The sequence below is a fragment of the Perissodus microlepis genome, chromosome 6, assembly GCF_051167445.1.
Source record: "Perissodus microlepis isolate ML-2025 ecotype Zambia chromosome 6, ASM5116744v1, whole genome shotgun sequence".
NCBI classification, from domain to species: domain Eukaryota; kingdom Metazoa; phylum Chordata; class Actinopteri; order Cichliformes; family Cichlidae; genus Perissodus; species Perissodus microlepis.
In genome coordinates this window covers 19,683,072-19,703,086 of record NC_140466.1, presented here as the reverse complement: position 1 = coordinate 19,703,086, position 20,015 = coordinate 19,683,072, and the positions used below count along the sequence as shown (strand labels likewise).

At 43.1% G+C, this 20,015-nt stretch overlaps 3 protein-coding genes across 6 annotated transcripts; 1 reads left to right on the top strand and 2 right to left on the bottom strand.

The window, feature by feature from the left end:
• Window positions 1–1,509: 1,509 nt before the first annotated feature.
• Window positions 1,510–8,861, bottom strand: cntf (ciliary neurotrophic factor). 2 transcript variants are annotated; one of them, XM_084931369.1, is made up of 3 exons: window positions 8,167–8,861; window positions 4,739–4,975; window positions 1,510–4,650 (listed from the first exon to the last, which is right to left on the bottom strand). In XM_084931369.1, the coding sequence occupies exons 1-3, from the start codon at window positions 8,284–8,286 to the stop codon at window positions 4,477–4,479; spliced, it is 531 nt and encodes a 176-aa protein (XP_084787495.1). In that variant the 5' UTR covers window positions 8,287–8,861; the 3' UTR covers window positions 1,510–4,476. The 2 variants fall into 2 exon arrangements, with proteins under 2 accessions (XP_084787495.1, XP_084787494.1); XM_084931368.1 differs by having other exon boundaries at window positions 4,739–5,047; window positions 8,167–8,746.
• Window positions 8,862–10,013: 1,152 nt separating this feature from the next.
• Window positions 10,014–11,831, top strand: LOC146385547 (uncharacterized). Its single transcript, XM_084931367.1, has 2 exons — window positions 10,014–10,461; window positions 10,554–11,831. Exons 1-2 carry the CDS (start codon window positions 10,379–10,381, stop codon window positions 11,191–11,193), a joined length of 723 nt encoding a protein of 240 aa, XP_084787493.1. The 5' UTR covers window positions 10,014–10,378; the 3' UTR covers window positions 11,194–11,831.
• zfp91 (ZFP91 zinc finger protein, atypical E3 ubiquitin ligase) lies at window positions 11,427–19,906 on the bottom strand. Of its 3 annotated transcripts, XM_084931354.1 has the most exons (13): window positions 19,752–19,906; window positions 19,068–19,531; window positions 18,696–18,733; window positions 18,386–18,502; window positions 17,994–18,033; window positions 16,986–17,096; window positions 16,803–16,895; window positions 16,529–16,714; window positions 15,200–15,250; window positions 15,019–15,097; window positions 14,812–14,926; window positions 13,414–13,513; window positions 11,427–13,324 (listed from the first exon to the last, which is right to left on the bottom strand). In XM_084931354.1, exons 2-13 carry the CDS (start codon window positions 19,466–19,468, stop codon window positions 12,328–12,330), a joined length of 2,328 nt encoding a protein of 775 aa, XP_084787480.1. In that variant the 5' UTR covers window positions 19,469–19,531; window positions 19,752–19,906; the 3' UTR covers window positions 11,427–12,327. The 3 variants fall into 3 exon arrangements, with proteins under 3 accessions (XP_084787480.1, XP_084787479.1, XP_084787481.1); XM_084931353.1 differs by having other exon boundaries at window positions 19,068–19,906; XM_084931355.1 differs by having other exon boundaries at window positions 16,803–16,892; window positions 19,068–19,906.
• Window positions 19,907–20,015: the final 109 nt, after the last annotated feature.

Sequence of the window (20,015 nt, the reverse complement as noted above, 5' to 3'; positions counted from 1 at the left end):
CTGCTTTTGGCAAACTTGTAAGACATTGGTGCAAACCTGAAAGAGATCATGGTAACAAACCTGGTGAGGCAAACTTTGACTCATCTGTCAGACGGTTCCTCCCCTGGGATTTCACTTCCGGCTTTTTGAGACTTGCTGCTTAGATGATGTACAGTCAGCATCCATTTTATCAAAGGTAGACCCTGCTAGTACCAGGCGGGATGCCCTTTTTGCCTTCAGAACCACCCTAACTCATCACGGTATAGATTAAACAAGGTGCTGGACACTCAGAGTCCTCAGAGTTTTTGGTCCATGTTAACATGATAGCATCACACAATTTCTGCAGATTTTTCAGCTGCGTATCAATAACGAGAACCTTCTGTTCCACCAAAGCTGCTATTTGATTGAGATCTGATCTGACAGTGGGGGCCTTTTGAATACAGTGAACTCACTGTCATGTTCAGGAAACCAGTCCGAGATGATCTGAGCTTTCTGACAGGGTGTGTTATCCTGTAGAAATAGCAATCAGAAGATGAGTACACTCTGTCCATAAAAGGACAGACGTGGTCAGCAATAATAGACCACCAGCCTGGACCATTGACATGAGGCAGGATGGATGCATGCTTTCATGTTGTTGTTTACTCCAAATTCTGATCAGACCATCCAAGAGAAACTGAGAGTCAAAGAACCAGGAAATGTTTCTATAATCTCTGATGCACTTTTGGTGAGCCTGTGTGAAGTTTCCTGTTAGTACCTGATAGAAGTGGCACCAAATTCATACTCATCTTCTTCTCTTTACTGCTCCTTTTAGGGGTCGCCACAGCGGATCATCTGCTTCTATCTCACCATATCCCCAACATCCTCTCCAGTCACGCCAACCCTCTGCGACTCTTTGTTCACTAAATCTTTTTCAAGGTCATCCTCGTTTTCTCCTACCTGGTAGCTCCATCTTCAACATCCTTTGTCAATGTCCAAACATCCCTGGATTATTTCTTTAACTTATCCCTCGACCTAAACTGACCCTGCGATGTACTCACTTCTAATCCAGTCGATTCTGTTCAATCGCAGGGAAAATCTTAGCATCTGCAAATCTGGTCTTTTTTTTTTTTCAAGAAAATATTATTTATTTATTTATTTTAAATGTTCTAAATAGTTGAAAAAGTAGGCCTGTGAATATATGCAGCACTCTAAGATAGAGCACTGGATTTTCTTTTAGCATTTTAGGTTGAGTTTGCATTGAAATAAGTTATTTAAATATGTCAACATGGTCTGCAGAAAGTGCTATTGGAATTTCACTATTTCTGTTTTTTTTTTTTAGACATAAAATCAAGATCAAGAAAAGAATCATTAATAAAAGATGAAGAAAGTATCCCTTAACTACAGCCTACCTACAGCCCTCCCTATCATCCTTTGTCATGCTGAACAGTTGACAAGAAATGTCTACAAAGGTCTGCTTAATGTAATAAAGTCAGAACTCAATGTAGCAATGTTACATCTGAAAGTTTACTTTAAAAAAATTCAAGGCGTGAATGTTTTCATTGCAGAAGACAGTTTTAATATGTCACTTTCTGTTTACAGTGTTAAAGCAGTGTGTTCAAACTAACTTGTTTCCCAGCTGCTATTGGCCGACCAGAAATGTAAATGTCAATAACATTAAAGAAAGTGATGAGTACATCAATTCATTTCATAGACCATCAGAGATAAAGGAAGTTGCTCATACATTGTTTAAATGCATGCGCATTAATCCAGCTAATGAAATCCCAGGAAGTTGTTCAGTGTGAAAAAACGTTTCATCACTCATCCAGGTGACTTCTTCCAACCACATAAACAGTACAGCTGCATTAATGATTAAAAGCTGTCCCACTACATGACACATACACAGACTCTCATGACCACTTATCAGCATCCATGTGAACCCTTCACAAAGAGTCGGGGAATGGCTCCCTGCAGGATGGTTAAATCCCCCTTTTTATAGAAACGGCCTCCTTGACTCCCCACTCAAACAGCGGTGCTTGTTTTGACCATTATGCAACTGAACAGAGTCAACTTTCTGGAATTAATCATACATTCTTTATTACTACAATCTTTACAGCATGCACTATTGCTACAGTATGTTTGCGTGTATGAAGCCGTGATGGTAACCTGATCCTCCCTTTGCATTTTAACCCATTTGTCTGTAGCTCAGTTGGTCTCCCCCAGAGGTTAAAAAAAGAAAGACAGCGCCTTGTGGTGTGACAAACTGTATTTGTAAAGATCAAACACTGATAAAAGTGTAAAACCAAAAATCAGTCAATCTTAAGAATACACAAAAACAAAACAATTGGTGTGCAAGGAATGTAACCACGGTGCTTTCCATGAAAATGTTAGCAAAGGAAAGACTAAATGTAGTGGTACGTCAGTCCATATCAGCCAGATTATTAGGAACGGCACAGACAGAATAAAAGTTTGAAATATGAAGCCATTGAATCTTGAAGTCAGTGTAATACTTTCTAAAATGTGCTGCCTAAACTGACTATTTCCCTTTCAGCTATCAAGGCACAGGGCACACAGTCATTGCCACCAACCTTAACTAGAGCCTTCTTTCACTGTGAAAAGCCAGCAGGCAGCTTTTGCAATTACTCAGTTTCTTATACTGGATTATAAAGCACTGTTCGCAAGGACTGCGTTATTTAAACTGGACTCTAACTTTTAAATTACATCCTGTTCTTTAGTTTTTGGCCAAATTTGATACACCTCTTCTAACCTCTAATAGCTCTTGGTCTACTTCAAACCAAACCTCTAAAATTTAAAGAACTGAGAACGGAAGACAGAGAATAAATGAAAAGAAAAGTCAGCCTTGTGAGCTCCAGCAGCAGTAATGACAGAGTAATGAGCAAGAGGAAACATAAACTACATCTCCAACCCATACAGTGTACACAGCAGCCATATTTCATTAACAGTGAATCACATGAAAACACTGCTGAAACTCCAAAGCAGATAATCAGAATGATTTTGTGCTGTTTGGTGTGCGGGTAACAGATGAAGCCAATAGGTTGAGTAAGTCTCATTTTCTCAGGGGCAACGTTTCATCTCCGAAATTAATCAGACTTCAAATGACCAAATGCATTTAGGTCTCCTTCCGGTGCAAAAATGTAGTTGGAAAAAAAGCCCGTGAACAGTCGAGGTGCCCCGAACATCACACGGTCTTGTTTACTCCCAGTGCACCTGCCGTCAGTTAACCAGCCCACAGATGCTAAACACAGCAAGCACAGAGCCAAGCGAAGAAAACCTTTATAAAAAGTTGAAATATAAATGGTGCCCTTGTCGTTAGAATAAAAAGAGTGCTTTTGTAAAATACCTGCTAAAACTCTTCCATCAGCCTTTCTGTCTAATTTATCCTCCACATCATTATGGATAAGTGCCTATCTAGGCAAGACTTCCCTATAAAGGATCCCATTTACTTTATCTTCTCTGTTTCTTACCCCGAGCCTTCATACATCTTTAAAGACAATCTGAGTCTTCGGCTAATTTAATTAGCAGCCTCATCCAGGTTAGGCAGACAGGTAAGGTAGGATTTGGGCATCGCTTCTGACTCTGATACTATCTGATACTGTGTATGTGACTGCAGACGCAGTCAAAAAGAGCCGTGTGCCTGTTGTAAAGTACAACTGATGCATGTAGATCATGTAAAACAGCTACTTTTGCATTAAAACAAATAAAAGTTGCCCCTCAAATGATCTGTATTAAGGTTTTAAGGCCTTGTTTCTTTTTATAGCACGAGTTTGCAAACTTTTGGCTTTTAGGAGTATAGAATATTTATGCTATACTCCTGCTTTAGAGCCCAAGTCATTGACGAGGTTAGACTGATTTATTTCATTGCTAATAAAGTGCTCAAAAAAACACAAACATAATATTAAATTAAGATACTTAACATCACAGAGGAAATTAAGAAAGAAAAGGAGGACTCCAAGCAGTTGCACTATGTAAACACTAGAGGGGGCTGCTAACATATTTTTTCTTTCATGCACTCAACATCTCCAAGAAATGATCTGCGTGTTATGATAGCCCCAGTGTTTACAGCTAATATAAATTAAATGTGCCCATTGCTGATCACATGTTTCGTGTGCTGCAGGGCATCCAAAGGAAATCGTTTCAGTTGTATCAAAGGAGACATGTAAGCCTAAACTAAGAAAGAAAGAAAGAAAGAAAGAAAGAAAGAAAGAATAGAGATGTACTACACTCTGCCATAAATGTCACAGCATGGTGTTTTCCTCTCTCTCTCTCTCTATCTCTGCAGCCTTGGTTCATCAACAGTAACCCAGTTTTCTCATCTCCCTGTCAGTAGTAATCTGTCTCTTGCAGCTGGCTGTTTCTATTTCTGTTCCCCGTCTTTTACTTTGTTCCTGACGTTGACTGGACCCCTTGCTCTGCAACTACCTTCTCAATACCTTCACCAATCTCCGCCATTTATCTCCCTAATCTTTTTCCTTCCTCATTGACCCTTCCCACATCTCCATCTCATCTCCGAGTGCTTCTCCTGTTCCTGGCCCGCGTGGTCCTTGCTCCTTCCTTGACGATGACCGAGGGCAGGTCTTTCAAGGTGTTGGCAGCCGTCTTGCTCCAGTAGTTGACCTCTTTGTAGACCCGGTACACCCAAAGTTTCAGGTCAAGCAGACCGGTTGGGACATTTACCTGCCAATGACAAGAGGAGACAACCGTAAACCATGCTTTAGTTTCAGTCCAACACTTTCACCTTTACCTTTAACACCTCAGGACCTACCTCCAAGCCCTCCACACTAGGAGTCAGGGAAGTCGTGCCTTCAGCAGCTTTGAGGAGTTCTCCAGTGCTAAGTATGAGCAGCGGCAACCTTTCTTTCACCAGCTTCCTCTTGTTCTCATACTTGCCCTTCTTCCCACCACCCAGCTCCTCCTCCTCTTTGGCAACAGCTTTCTCTAGCAACTTTTGGCATTGTAGCAACGCCGAGTGGATGCGCCAGAGTTTGTCTCTGGTATCCAGCTGGGAAGAAGGAGGAGGGACAGACACCAGACGACGGTCAGTCACATCCTCGGTGAAGTTCTCCTTCTTTCTCTTGGGAAAGAAAAAGAGAAACGTAAGACAAACGTGTCAGACTTTGTAACAAAAGTGAGATTTTTTTTGAAAGAAAATCAATCAGAGAGAGAGATAGAAATAGAAGAAGGGGAAACTGGAAAGTAGTATAAGTGGAGGTCTGTTTTCAGCAAGTCATGACATTACTTTCAACTGCAATTTGGCCTTTACAGAGGACCACTGACAATGAGGCAACAGGGATTTCCTCCTAATGCAAAAGGATTTGCTTGGGATCATTTGCTAAAAGGCTGTCACATTATAGTGGAATTTGCACTCAGTCCAGTTCCAGTAAAGACTTACTAAGTAAACAAGTAAAAGGTTAAAATAACAGACGCACCACAGAAGGAACGGCAAGGTCTTGAATAATCAGGCCCCATCTTATCTCAATGACCTTACGGTATGGTATCACCCCATTAAAGCTCTTCACTCTCAGACTGCAGGCTTCTTTGTGGTTCCTGAGTATTTGAAAGTAGAATGGGAGGCAGAGCCTTCAGCTTTCAGGCCCGTCTTCTGTGGAACCAGCTTCCAGTTAGGATTCAGGAGACAGACACCCTCCCCACTTTTAAGATTAGGCTTAAAACTTTCCTTTGTTATAAAGCTTATAGTTAAGGCTGGATCAGGGTACCCTGAATCCTCCGCCCCCTCCCTGAGCCTGGTTCTGCTTTAGCTTCCTTCCTGTTAAAAGGGAATTTTTCCTTTCCACTATCACTAAAGCGCTTGCTCATAGGGGGTCACATGACTGTTGGAGTTTTCTCTGTTTCCTTTGTATTGTTGTAGGGTCTTTACCTTACAATGTAAAATGCTTTGAGGCAACTGTTGTTGCAATTTGATGCAATATAAATAAAACTGAACTGAATTGAAACTGTGATTTAAATATTCACTAAACTAAATATAGAACCAATTTGTAATTTTTTTAAGTAGTCTAAGAATGAATGTCCTTCAAGAAGCCTGGAGAACCAACTCATCTTTCAATGTTGGCTGCTGTTTGTTCTGTTCCCTTCTCTCTGTCAAGATGACCCACATTGCCTCAGTGATGTTGATGTCCGGACTAATCCATGACTGATAGTGTTCCACTGTGTGTATTTTAATCCAGGTATACTTTTACCGCATTGACAGTGTGTTTAGGATCATTGTTAAGCTGTAATAGGCCAACTGGACACTTTCTACAAAGCATAGGTATTGTGGTACAGTGGATCAAAATCTGCTGTTACTTTTCTTCATTCATAATTCTATTGACTTTGACAACATCTCCGACACCACTGGTTGATATGCGGCCCCGAACCATAACAGAGCCTCTACCATGATTTGCAGATGGCTGTAGACACTTGGCCATCTGTAAAACACACAAATGGCCGAGTTGTGCCCCTTTCCCCAATTACCTTTAATAAAATACTGACAGTTTTACCAAAAATTTCAAATTCAGATTCATCACTTCATGAGACCTGTTGTCACTAATTTTAAGTCAAGTTCTTGCATAATTTTCCATTGAGAACATTTCAGAGGAGGCTTTGACAAATGGCACGTGGATCAGCTGAAGAGCTAGGTGCATCTCTCAGGTCCTGCGCCAGGTCTTTGCTGAGCTGTTTTGTATTTCATAAGGACATGACTTTCAGTTACTGTTCATCTACTGTAGACAGTCTTTTAGGCCTGATACCTCTTCTTTTCTCCCCCACTTGTCCAGTCAAATTGTGAGGATACACTGCACGCTGTGCAAAGATGTACCGAGTGTTCAGCCAATAGCTCTTTGGGAATCACCTTTTGTGACAGGCTAGTAGTAACAAAATGCCTAGACATGCAATGCAAGTTATCTGCTTAAGACCGCCTTTAAAAAAAAAATTACAAGAAGGTTTGGCTCCTTGAAAAGAAAATTGGAAAAATCTTTCTGCCATTCTGCTGAGGCATTAATGTGTAACCCTGCAAGTCAGAACTAGCCGGAGACAGCGGCCTGAATGTGGCCTGTGTGCTTCGAAAGTCAGCAAAGGAAATTTATATTTACTCCTGGCGCGAGTCAGGCAGTTATGGATACACCAAGAAGTGTTTTCAAAGCCAGAAACAGTGCACTTATGGAGTATTAGGAGTTCTGATAAGCTCTGGAAATGGCTTAAGTGGTTTTCAAGAGGAAATTGATGTTGCAAACCTGGGTTTTCCCACCCAGTATGCAAAAGAGTGGGGCAGCGTGCCTGGAGACAATAACACGATAAAAAATAATCTTCAATAGTGTGCATTTGATTCACTGACACTTGTGTGCCAAAGATTTGGAAGAAGATCTGTTTCAGTGTCAGTGCTTTCCAGGTGTGGTATAAAAAAATGCAGATGAATATACACAAATTTCTGTGTGACAAGCTAAGACAAGTCCAACTCGTACATGACATGTTCACTGGAAGGTAACCTGCAAACCTGAGGGGGGAAAAAGGAGAAAAGGGGGTAAATTTGGATATTGGCGATAAAGGGAGTCACATGGATGGAAGTGAAGCAGTGTGCCCGGCCGCTCCCTTGCTCCTAGCAAGGCCACATGAAAGGAAGGATGGATGAGGCAAACTGGCAGGAAACCAAGAAGTTGTAATAAACAGTTGCTCTCACACCTTTTGGCAAAGAGAGGCAAGCTGGTGGAAAAGAGATGAAGGCTTTGTGCCCAAGCATTGATGACTGTGTGCCAAAAACGCCCACCTGTGTCATTCCTAAAAACTTCACCCCCTCTCTGCTCTGCATTCCTACCCCCTGCTGTCCTAGACATAATTTCCTTCTATTTCAAACACACACTCTCTCTCTCTCTCTCTCTCTCTCTCTCCCTTCTTATCTTGCACTTGCACACATCCCTTTCATCATCCTTTTGTACTCTCTCTTACATACATACACACACTTTGACAGTGTAGTTCCTTGGAAACACGCACACACAGAGAGAATATCTATTAATTCTCCTTTTAACCTTGGCCCATTTCTCTCTGTCACGCACACACTCTTCCTCAGACTTTCTCTCTCTCGCTCACTCTAAAAGCAAACTGTGACCTGCTGGCAGGCTGCAGCCAGTGTGTGTGTGTGTGTGTGGGGGGGGTGGGGGTGGGGTGGGGGGGGGGGGGGGGGGGGTGAGTTCTTATACTCACAAAGAGTTCCAGTAAGGTGGAGCACTCATAGTGCAGCAGATCGGCTAGAGCAGCGGCCCTGGCCGGCGCGGTTCTGCTCCCATTCGAGCCGTTTATGCCTCTGGTCGACCTCCCTGCCATTGAACCTCAACTTGAAGACGCGCTCACTTGTGGTAGCAGCAGAGCAGACCAGCCCCTAATATACTCCCGGTTACGCCTGCTTCATCCCGATATCATCGGATTCCTGGCTCATTTCAGCCTACCCATCAGCTCCCACTCAGCGCTGCGTTAATTAGAGCCACAGAGTCAGTCTTGTCTGAGGTTTCCGTAAAACCACTTCGGTTTGTCCGACCTCCTCTGCTTACAGTTCGGTACTTGTATTACAGAGTTTAAGGCCAAATCTCCGCCCTTTCCCCGGGGAACTTGATGCCTGACTGGAGGAATTTAACGGGACAAGCGGGGGCGGAGGAGAGGAAGGGAGTGAGGAGGAGCTCATCAACTTATTCATGAGCAGCTTATCCGATTTACTGGTAGTGACCGAGCCGAGATAGTCTAAATTTAAGTAGTGTGTGTGTGTGTTCCCCCAATGATAACAAATAAGAGACCCAAAAAAAAAAAAAATCAACAGCTGAAACTAGAAGTGCCCATCATCGCTATGGAGACTGACGTCCTAACCACAGCGATCGAGGACAGGAGCTCACTCCAAATTAGGCCACTTCCGGCTCGTCACATCATCAGGTGGAACTTTAATGATGTAATCACTTATGTCTAACAGGAGGATTACCTAATTACGCGAGAAATATAGCGTCGTCTTTGTTAGCGCAGTCATAGAAAGAAAATCATATTTTTAAAGGAAAAACAAATCAGAGAAAATATTTTTTCCACAACCTAAATATTAAATTCTAAGAGCAAAAATAAGTGGGAATAGTTTTCAGGAGAACTTCCACAGAAAGGGCAGGTCACAGCTAAAGACTTAAATGTGATCTGCCCTGGGATCTAACTTTCTATATAGAATAGACACTTTATTAGGTATGCCTCACTAATGCCGGATTGACACCGAAAATCATACCACGTTAAAAGTTTAAATCACCTTTTTTTTCCTCCATTCTAATGCTCTTCAGCAGGTTTTCTTGACCGTGCTAAAATGCTTAAATGGACTGGGTTGCTACCTTGTGATTGGCTGATTAGATAGTGGTGTTGAAACCTAGTTAAACAAGTGTACCTAACAAAGTGTGCATAGGCCTAACATTGACATTTTCTCAAACTGGTGCCTTGTTTTGCGAGGAATGTAACTACAGTTATTATTCTCCACAAGAAAATGAAATTAAAATGGACAGTCAAGTGGATTTTTAACCACTAAAAAGAAAATCATAACCAAATTGTGAAATTTTGACATCACATGTCCTGTCACCATGCTTATAAAGCCATTTTAGCCATCTTTTTTTCTGCAAGTTGGAGCTTTATTTATACAGCACATTTAATGCAAGTAGTCAACAATGAACACTGAATAGATTGATAAACAATAAAAAGCGTATATACACTTTAAAAACGGAACTAAGAGAGAATTACAAAATATGATAACCACACTAACGTGATAAAAAAGGATACATTTTAGAATGATTTTAGGTGATTTCTGACAGTGAAAGGGAAGGTTTACAAGATGGTAGTGATACTTGCTATGATGTATGATTTCGAGACGGAGGCAATGACAAAAAGACAGGAGGCAGAGGTGAAGAGAGGCAGCAGTTAGAAGATAAAGTTAGAGAGCCAAGGCTGAAGTGGTTTGGACATGTGCAGAGGAGGGATAGTACATTGGACAAAGGGTGCTGAAGATGGACCTAGCAGGCAAAGGAAAAGAAGATAATCCACAAAGGGCTGGTGTAATAGAGGAGCATGCCAGAAACAGAGTGACATGAAAGCAGATGATCTGCTGTGACGACCCCCAAGGAGAGCAGCTGGAAGAAGAAAAAGAAGCAGCTTATCTGTGTTGGTCAAGTGTCATTTGTGGGTTAGTGGCGTCACAGTTGCAGTACCACTCCTGTCCTGCAGGTGGCAGTGCAGTCTAAACAGGAACGCTGAGCGACGGCTAATGACAGCAGCTAACCTTACAGCAATTTCCCTTGTTTTGTTTATTAAAGAAGGAAAAATGGACAACTCTCTTGCCTCTTATATTCACAGGTACACCGTTATCGCTTTTTAATCGGGAGGCAGAGCTCTAGCTCCGGTTACAGGTATGAACTCTCTGGTTGGATACGGAGTGTCCTCTGACTCCGACAGCGATGGCGCTGCAGAGGATGTAAACAGTGGCAAAGCTGGGTGAGTAAAAATAAAAATGTATCGCAAACACCACTCGGCTAGCCTGGAATAATAATAATTTCTCTTCGTTCTGTTATTGTGTCGTTTTGAAGCTCTGGGAAAACGTGTGAAGAGGAAGCGCCTTTTAAAAAGACCCGCAACTTTTTGCTGGAGTCTGGTTCCGCTTCCAGTGAATCGGAGGCAGAGGACGAGGATCCAGAGCCCTCACCACCACCCACTTCGACAGCCCGCCCTTCCAAACTGCCTACTCCTTCGCTGGGCTCCATCACCTCTAAAAAACTGCCCTCTCCACCGCTAAATGCGTCATCTGACAGCAGCGTGTTTGCCAACCCATTTAAGGCTCAAGCAGACCAGAAGCTCAGCGCCCTGCAGAAGCACGTCCCCCTCACCATGCAGGCCAAACCCTCCCAGATAGGAGGTAAAAGGATATGCATGTCCTACAGGAAAGATGGAAGGTGCAGGTTTGGGATCAAATGTAAATTTGCTCATGACAGTGACCTCCAGAAGCCAGTCATCTCCACTGACTGTCATCCACCTGAGAGTGAAGAGACACCAGAAACTGGAGGCGGTTCATCTGGCGGAAGGTCCCAGAGGGAAACAAAGGAGGAAGAGCCAGAAGGGCAGCATGTGAAGAAGAAGAGGGTCGGACTGAGTGACAGCTTGATTCCTCCTAAAAGAGCTATGAAGCAATATACGATGCAAAGGAACAGAGAGCGAGCCAATATGTCCTGACTCACTTCTAGTTACATTATGTCTTCCAGACACTTTGATTCAATACTACTTATATCCCACATACAGAGTAGGAGCCTGCCTAATAAAATTTAAACACTCGGATGCAAAGAGTTGGGGTTGGAACCACCAACCACACTGCTAACGGCTCTAACAACTGGACTAATGCTGCTGCTCCTGTTGAAAAGAGGAAACTGGAGGGCTTTCAGAGCTCATTCAATAAAAAACACTTTGGATAAATGTTAAGATGTTTATTTACAACTTTTAAGTGGACTGTTTGCTCTAACACAAATCTAATGTGAGAGATCAGAGAGATGCCGCTGACACATAAGGTTTCTACATAGCTTTGCTTATCAAATTACATTAAACAAATCTTATTGACAAATCAGTGCTTGCTGTTATTTGATAGGCTTACATTTGAGTTGCAGTGTTCAAGGGTACATTTCGGCTCCTAAAAGTCTTGTAGAGTTAAACTATAGGGGTTATCATTTCCTTCAAAGCCGCACTAATGTCATTAAAACAGACAAAATCTGGAATATGCACAGTCTGTAAATTTTGGTGTCTTTTCCCAGTTTTGAAATGTCTTTTTTTGTAGATTTAGCTGATTTCTAACCTTGTTAAATAAAAAGTGTCACAGGAAAGCTGGACAATAAATGAGTGTTTCCCCTCACACACACACACGCACACATACAGTGAGGGAGTTTATAACTTTCTCATGTGTTTCATGATATAAATTAAACCGATTTATTCCAGTAAGAACTTTGTTGATGCTGCACATTACACATTAGATGTGCTGTATATTACTAAGAGGTATGCTATGTTATTGCATAATAGCAACAGCTGTGCAACAAGACCTCATCAATATATATACACACACACACACACACACACACACACACACAAACACTCATAAGTGGCTAGTTACAGGACTGTTAGGTACAAAGGCAACAACATACACATACAAACGCATATCTTTCCCTGATACGAAGTCTAAAAATCTACCAAATGTGACGATGAGTGAGCATTACATAATATACCAGTGAGCCTACATTTACCTCAAACGTGGTGAAACAGTATGTCAGGTCACTGGTAACATAAACTGCCTCTAGATTACGTTCTGTTGGCATCCTTTTTGTTTTACATGAGGGTCTGCTGCATGTGTCTCCCAGTGCCATCAGCTAGGACCTCCCCCTGCCCGGCATGCTCCCAGATTACACCATCCTCCCCCACCACTTCTGTCTGCTGAAGAGAGGTGGCTGAGGGAGAGGAGGAAGAGAGCACCGGATTGTCCAACATAAAGCTGTCCCCGCTGGTGGAGACGGGAACCTGGCTCTGGGTTTGCGAAGTGGACATGAGAGGAGGGCTCGGGGATGCTGTCTGCAGAGGCTGGAGCTGCTGAGAGGCTGCTAGAATGGGGATCTGCTGGATGTGGGTCCGGGACTGGCTGACAGGCTGGAAGGTCATCTGCAGGATTTGTGTCTGGCCCTGGCTCTGCTGCTGGGAAGTGTATGACTGGAGAGGCTGGAGCTGCGGTTGATGCTGTGTCACCACTGAGTTGGAATGGAGGGTCAGCTGTTGGATTTGGGGCTGCTGGGGCTGCTGGGCAGTCTGCACAAACTGGACGGGCATCTGAAGCTGGAGCTGGGTCTGCTGCTGGTTCTCAGCCGGTGATGGGGGGTCGATAGGGGACAGAGCAATTGTCACAGGCACCTGCATGGTGTGGAGGCTCTGATCTTGTCCCAGCAAAACCACCTGGTGACTCACCTGCTGGGTCACATGACCCATCTGGGAGACCTGAGGCACATGCTGCCCATCCTGGCCCAGCTGGTCCACCTGGCCGTCTTGCCCAACTTGGTTCGCATCCAAGCCAGTGACCTCTGCTTGCGCAGGATTTCCCGGGAGCTCCAAGAGAGAGGCAGGGGTTGTGATGAGAGCGCCGGCATTTGCTGCCAGCGCCTCAGCAATTAGCACCTCCGGGTGGCTCTTGGCCTTGTGTGCCACCACGCAGTCCTTCTTCTCAAACTTCTTTCCACAAATAGAGCAGGAGAACTGATAGGTAGCATCAGCATCGTGCTTCTTCATGTGCCAGTTGAGAGATGCCTTCTGGCGACAGGTGAAGCCACAGATCTCACACCTATTCACACCAGGAAGCAAGAAATTTAATGAACCACTGAGCTGAAAATAAACTGAGAAAACAAAACGTGTGAACAGAGAAGTACTGACTGTAGGGGCTTTTCTCCAGTGTGTATCATGCGGTGCACGGCCAGATTGTGGGAACTCTTGAAGGCGCGAGCACAAAACTCACAGATGTAGTCCCTCTGGTCTAGTTACCAAAAAAAGACTCAATTACAGATGGATTCTCCATGTAATTTCATTGATTAGAACTAAAAATAAGCACAGAAACTAATGCATTGTTTTATACCATCATGAGCAGACGTTTACATGCACTCATCATGGACATGAATATTCTGGTAATTTGAGCTTTTTGATGATTTTTCTTTGAACTGTTCTTTTTCCAGGGTGGAATGATTGCACAGCACACATCTTTAATTATTATTATTTAATTTAAAAAACAAGACTTGGGTGCACAAGTTTGAATTTATTTTGGATTTTCTCAAATTCACACAGGGTCAAATATATACATACACCCTGACTAACATTTTGTTAAATGTCCCTTAACAAGTTAAACACATTTGGTAGCCACCAACAAGCCTAATAGCTGGATATTTGATATGTTTCTTAGAAGAATTAGCAGAGGTCATTTAAATAGCTGGTTTCCTGGTACAGACCCAGTTTAGTCCACAAATATTTGGGTTAAAGTTAGGGCTTAGAGAAGACCATTCCAGAAGCTTAATGTTAGCCTGCTTGATCGATCCCAAAACCAGTTTTGATGTGGGTTTCACATCATTGTCCTGTTGGAACACCCAACTGTGTCCAAGTTTCATCTGTTTAGCTGATGACTTAAAGTGGAAGAATGTGGCAGTAGTCCTCCTTCATTCCACTTTGTGCAACGTACCAGTACCACTGACAGCAAAACAGCCACAGAGCATGCTGCTACCACCACCATGCTTGACAGTTGGTACAGTATTCTCAGGTTTCAAAGCCTCAACTTCACTCCTCCAAATGTCTAACTATAAAACATTTCTCCTGAAGCCATTTGGCTTGCCCATGTAGGCAGCTGCAAATTTCAGCCACATTTGAAGGTGTCAAATTTGGAGCAGGGGCTGCTTCTTTTCTTGGTCAGCGGCACACTCTTGCCGGCATAAAAAGTATCTGTTGTACTCAATTAGAATAACCAATGAAACGTTAATAGGCCTTGGACTTGTCAAGTTGAAATACACTGTAGAACCTTCAGCAACACTTATTAAAAGATTTGAGTGTATGCTTATATTTGAGCCTGTTTTTTAACCTGTGTGGATCAAAGAAAATCCAAAATAAAGTCAAACTTTCGCAGTCAGTTTTTGTTTTTTTAAAGTCATTAAAGTTGTATGCTGTACAATCACTCCACCCTGGAAAAAACAGAAAAAAGTTCAAAGAAATCATCAAAAGCCCAAAATTATCATGACACCCATGTCCATGATAAGTGGATATAAACCTCTGAAAACAAATGTACATGTGTACCTGTGTGGTGCTTTGCATGACGCAGCAGCTGCTTCTGTAGGCGGAAAAGCCTCCCACAAGAAGGATGAGGACAAACATACTTCTTCTTGAGTAAGTGCTGGTACTTTATATGGTGCTGGAGTTTAAAGCAAAGAACAGATTAGTTACTGCTGCTTTGTGTGTGTGCGTGTTTGTGCGTGTGTGTGCGTGTGGGGGAGGGGGGGCAACCTGTAAGTAGCGAGGATGAGCCAGCACTGTCCCACATCCTTCCATTTCACAGCGCACATACTGAACTGGGGGCTTCTTCCTGTGTGAGTGAAGCCAGTTACTATCTTATACTTAACCATCTATGTCTATACAAAGTTCATGACTTCAGATAACGAAGCACCAACACAGACATCAACTTCACCTTCTCTTTGGCAGCCGTGGGGTTTTGTCGTCTTTTTTCCGCCGACCTCTCCTAACACAGCCAAGACAAAAAAATAAAGAAATGAAAAAAATGACATAATTTTGTATACCGGGAAATAAAAGCCATGCTCTGCTATATGTGAACACAAAGCCATTGTGAAGTGAGGTATGTTTAAATAAGCACATGTTAAATTTAGAAGGAGGAACAGCTGGTTAGTATTTTAAAAACAGGCAGACTGAATGACTCAGGGTCTTATTGATGACATTTCCAATCACATATGTTTTCGTTCTATATTCAGTACACAATGCAGCTGCACTTACAAAGCATGTATTGTTCGCTGATGCAGTATGCATACAAATGGACCATACTACTTGAAAATCACTGCACTTTGTATTTTGACCCTTGTCATCACTCAGGCTGTAGTGCAACAAAGCAAACAAAAAAAACAAAGTCTGAAATTTGAAATGGTTGCATCAGTACTGAAAGCATTTGACTATGCTTTCTTGTGCACTGAGCCAAGCACTGTGGGTCAAAAGGGCTTGAGAAGCATGTTTACCCTTCTTTCAGAATGTAAACAGATGCTCTCCCTGTGTGTTAAGTCATTACTTTTTGCCTACTCTCTGCCATAGTTTGTTTTGATCCTGTCTCTCCCCCCCCCAGTCGCAGCAGAGGGCTGCCTCTGCCTGAGCCTGGTTCTGCTGGAAGTTTCCTTCTGTTAAATGGGAGTTTTTTCTTCCCAGTGTTGCCAAGTGCTTGCTCATAGGAAGTTGCCTGATCTGATTGTTGGGGGTTTCTCTCCAATATTGTCACTGGTATTGTTGGCATACCACATTTCTACACTATGTACCTAATCCTTTTTCTGGGATACTAAATGCTGTAGCTTGCCTTAGTCCAGACCTTTGAATCCATCCACTTGAATGAGTTTATGGATTCATCTAGCATCAGATCAATGAACACTGCAGGATGACTAAAAAAAAAAAAAAAAAAAAAAAAAAAAATAGCGACTACTGCTAATGTCAAGCTGTACTCCATGATGGCGATATTCTACGAGGCGAGCGCTCCTTTGTTTTTTGCACCCAAAATCCAAAACTCCTTCAATGACAAACAGATGACCACGTCTGGCAAAACCAGTATGTTGCCATGGCTACACATTAGCATTAACTTAAAACAGTGTTGGCTTTAATTGGATAAATTGGACTTCAGTGATTGGTTAACAAAAACTGATTAGGAATGGAGGATGTGTAGATGCGTTTGCAGTTCTGTCTGGTTTCAGCTCATGGCTTGTACTTCAAGTACTAGAATGCACTCACAGTCTGGTACTGGACTTACTTCCTGGGTCCATCCGGATCTTCCACTACTTCCTCTTCAAGCTTTACTTCCTCCTGCATGCTCTCTACATTGTCTGAACCTTCCACTTTTATCTCAGCAACCTCCTTCTCTTTCTTCAGTGGTTTCTCCTTTTCTTTCTTCTCCTTGGGTCTAGGAGGAACTCTGCGCTTTGGTTTAGGAGCATCCCTAAAAAATAAAACAGGAGAAAAATTTCCAATCAAAAACCAGTAATTACATATGAACAACCCAATCCCTCTCATACAAAACCACAAACCTTTCAACCTTCGGGTCGTAGCTTTGATCATTTAAGTCGTCTCTAAAGGGAACATCTTCCTCGCTGCTAAGGACCTCTTCTTCTTCTACACTGCTGAAAGCGAAACAATAAATTGCAAACTGGGTTTTTTTTTTCTAAAAACGTTCTGCACTGGGCCAAATGATGCATTTGACATAAGCGCACCTCTGACTCTGTGGCTGGTAGTTGAGATTGTCTGGGTCATCCTGAAAAGAAGGATCTTCATCATCCAAGCCTGGTTCAGCAGCACCGGTGTTTTCCTCCTCTTTCTTTTCACTGTAATTAAAAACACAGGACCAAACTCTCCTTAGTTACACATTTGACTCTTTTTTTTTTTTTTTTTCATACATTTTAAACTGAGAGCCCAAACCCAGAGTCAAGCTGAGTAAATACGGCGTGTCAGGCTGATTTCTTCTGTTGCTGCTTTTATACTTAGCCTCAGACTGCAAATGTGCCAGTAGCAAAACAACATAATCGTTAGAAAAACATATTTTCCTACATAAAGAACCTGAGATTAGGTGCACAACGAGATACGAGCAATAAATGTGACTTTTTAAAAACTCAGGTACAAACGCTAGTCTACACAGTGATTCATGACCCATGGAAAGCTAATTCGCCCTTTCAAGCTGTTCTCCGTGGAAGTCCCTTTCTGATGACTTGCACACCTGCACTGAGAGCTGGACTGGACTGATTCAACTGTAAAATGGAAACCCATTCAACCTCAGTTTAATTCTGGAGGAAGAGGACAAAGTAACAGGGAGCAAGATGTGGTGTGGTCACAGTTTGGCTTCTTTATTCTCTCTCTGACAGGACAAGGAGTTACAGTGGAACTATAATTTGACAATATGACCCCAGGTGGTCACTTCAAAGTGCACAGCCTCCCAAATGTTCAAAGGTTGCCCCTTCACACTGCAGGCTCTTCCTCTGAAGACTGTCATTTGGTTCGGAGCCAGACACTCCGCTTTTATCAGTAGTGATTTTCCTTGATATGAAAGACAGTTCAGCTTGTCAATGAATTTCACAGTTTGCTCTTTGCTCAAGTTTTAAGCCCACAATTAAGTGGTCAGAACAGGACTTCCAGGGAGCAAGAAGGCGGTATTAGGAGGAAGTGGCCAAAATTAAGCCATTAAAGCCTGCAAGAATCACATCATGGGTCACCAAAAGTATACTTACATTTCATACTTGTCTTTATCATCTACATCTCCTTCCACAGCTGCATGACAGAGAGAGACACCAAAAGCGCTTTCAGCCACTAGCAACGTCATATAAACAACATTTATAAAACAGTAATTTAACTGCAAGAAAAAAATAAAAAATTGCATTCTATCTAGATCAATTATCTGGAAGCATTATAATGAGCCAGAAACGACAGAATCCAGATGTTTCCCCCTACAAGGAATCAATAACCAGAGATACATGTTCCCAGATGTTTTTGCAAGTTCTATACAAAACAAACAGCGATTGCCCAGATGTGTTTGGTTCTTGTGTGTCTGCATGATTTGGTCTCCGAGTTAAAAAGGCCCCCACGCTAAAGCAGAGCAGCTCACTGTCAACAGGTTGCTCACCAGCTGGATTCTCCATTCCAGGTTCAGTCTTACACATGGGCTTGGCAGAGCTGTGGACAGCCCTGCCAGATGGGGTCTTGGCATGAGTCTGGGATGAGGGGCGTCTGGAGGGAAGGGCTGGAATGAGAGAGAGCGGTAGCATGCAGTGAGAGTGTAGAAAAGTGTCATAAAGTGTGACACAGGCCTGACACTAGTGAACACATCAGCGCCGTCTGAATCAAAGACATAACTACAGGTAAATAGCATGTGCTTATACTTAAATGTAAAGTGAACAAGGAGGATATAAAGTGGCTTTTATGCAGTTGATTACCTTGGGCATCTGTGGCAGGTTTCTTGGAGTCCTCTTGTCTGCAGAAAGAAGAAAAAACATTGACTTGACGCATTTTCCTGCACAGCACCACAACATCATCATCACACGATCGTATGTTTAACAAGATAATGCATTTCTGTGTTGTAGCACTTTTTAAAATATAGCCCCCTTTAAAATCAGGTAAGTTTTACTCCACCCTTCCCATGCAGATAGCAGAAAGGGGACGAGCCACGATGAAGGCGTGCTTTTGACAGGAACGACTTCACCGACACAATGTGCAAGTAAGGCGGGCTCCTTATAATCAAAAGTGGTGGCCAAGTTGAAATAGGGCTACTCGTTAAAGAAACAAACAAAGAAAAAACAAAAACGTACTCTGTGCCTTGAAGGCTGTATCCCTCAGCCGAACCTGCAGTATCTGAATTTTTCTTCCGCCTGGAGTTGGAAACTTTCCTCCGCTTGGTCGCACCGGCGTCCGAGCTAGGTTCGTCCTCGTCGTCGTCGTCGCTGCTTTTGGTGTCTTTCAGCCAGGCCGGTACTGCCCTCGTTGACCTATCTCTTAAAACCCGTCCCGAAGTCTGCGGGCTCGACGTACCGCCGTTAACGTCCGCTACAGAAGCGGTGACGCCAGACCTAGGGCGGCCCGCTCCCCGGTCCCTCAGCGCCCTCCGTGGCGTACCAGCTGTACTGGTGCCCGGGGTCTCTTCTGCGGCCTTGTCCTCCGTCGGATCTTCACCTTTATTTACATTCCCGGTTCGGCCACCGGCTGGTTCCATCACCGTGAGGACACTTAGGACCACCTCAGATTCCACTTAAAGTCAGGCAGGTTTACTTGCAAACTGAGGAAAAACGGACCACATCTGCTTTAAAGCCGTTTTGATTGCAGGCGGCCTTTATCCAACAGTGGTGCATTTTCAGTTGGTTTCGTCGCAAATTAAATACATATATATATTGATTAGAAACTACAAAGTTTTCTTAATTATCTATTCAGCAATAAACCAATATAATTTTAAAGAAGCAGACACTATTTTCTCCTTCTTAAAGCTATAGTAAACCTACTTATTCGCCCGGGCCTTGAGCACAACCATTTTGTGCGCTTTGTTGCGTCTCCTTTAAGCCAAATATAAACCGAGGCTACGTTCAAGAGCGGCAGCGCTTTTCAGCAGCTGCCACAACCATCTGGATGGGCTTAACCGCCCGTTACAGATCAACTGAGCGTAACTGCTGTGTTTACAAATCTGCGAAAGCAGCCGCAGCAGCCGCGCGACAGCAGCGTGAGGACGTAGGCTGCCACTGCATCCTGGGAACTGTAGTAAAAATAAA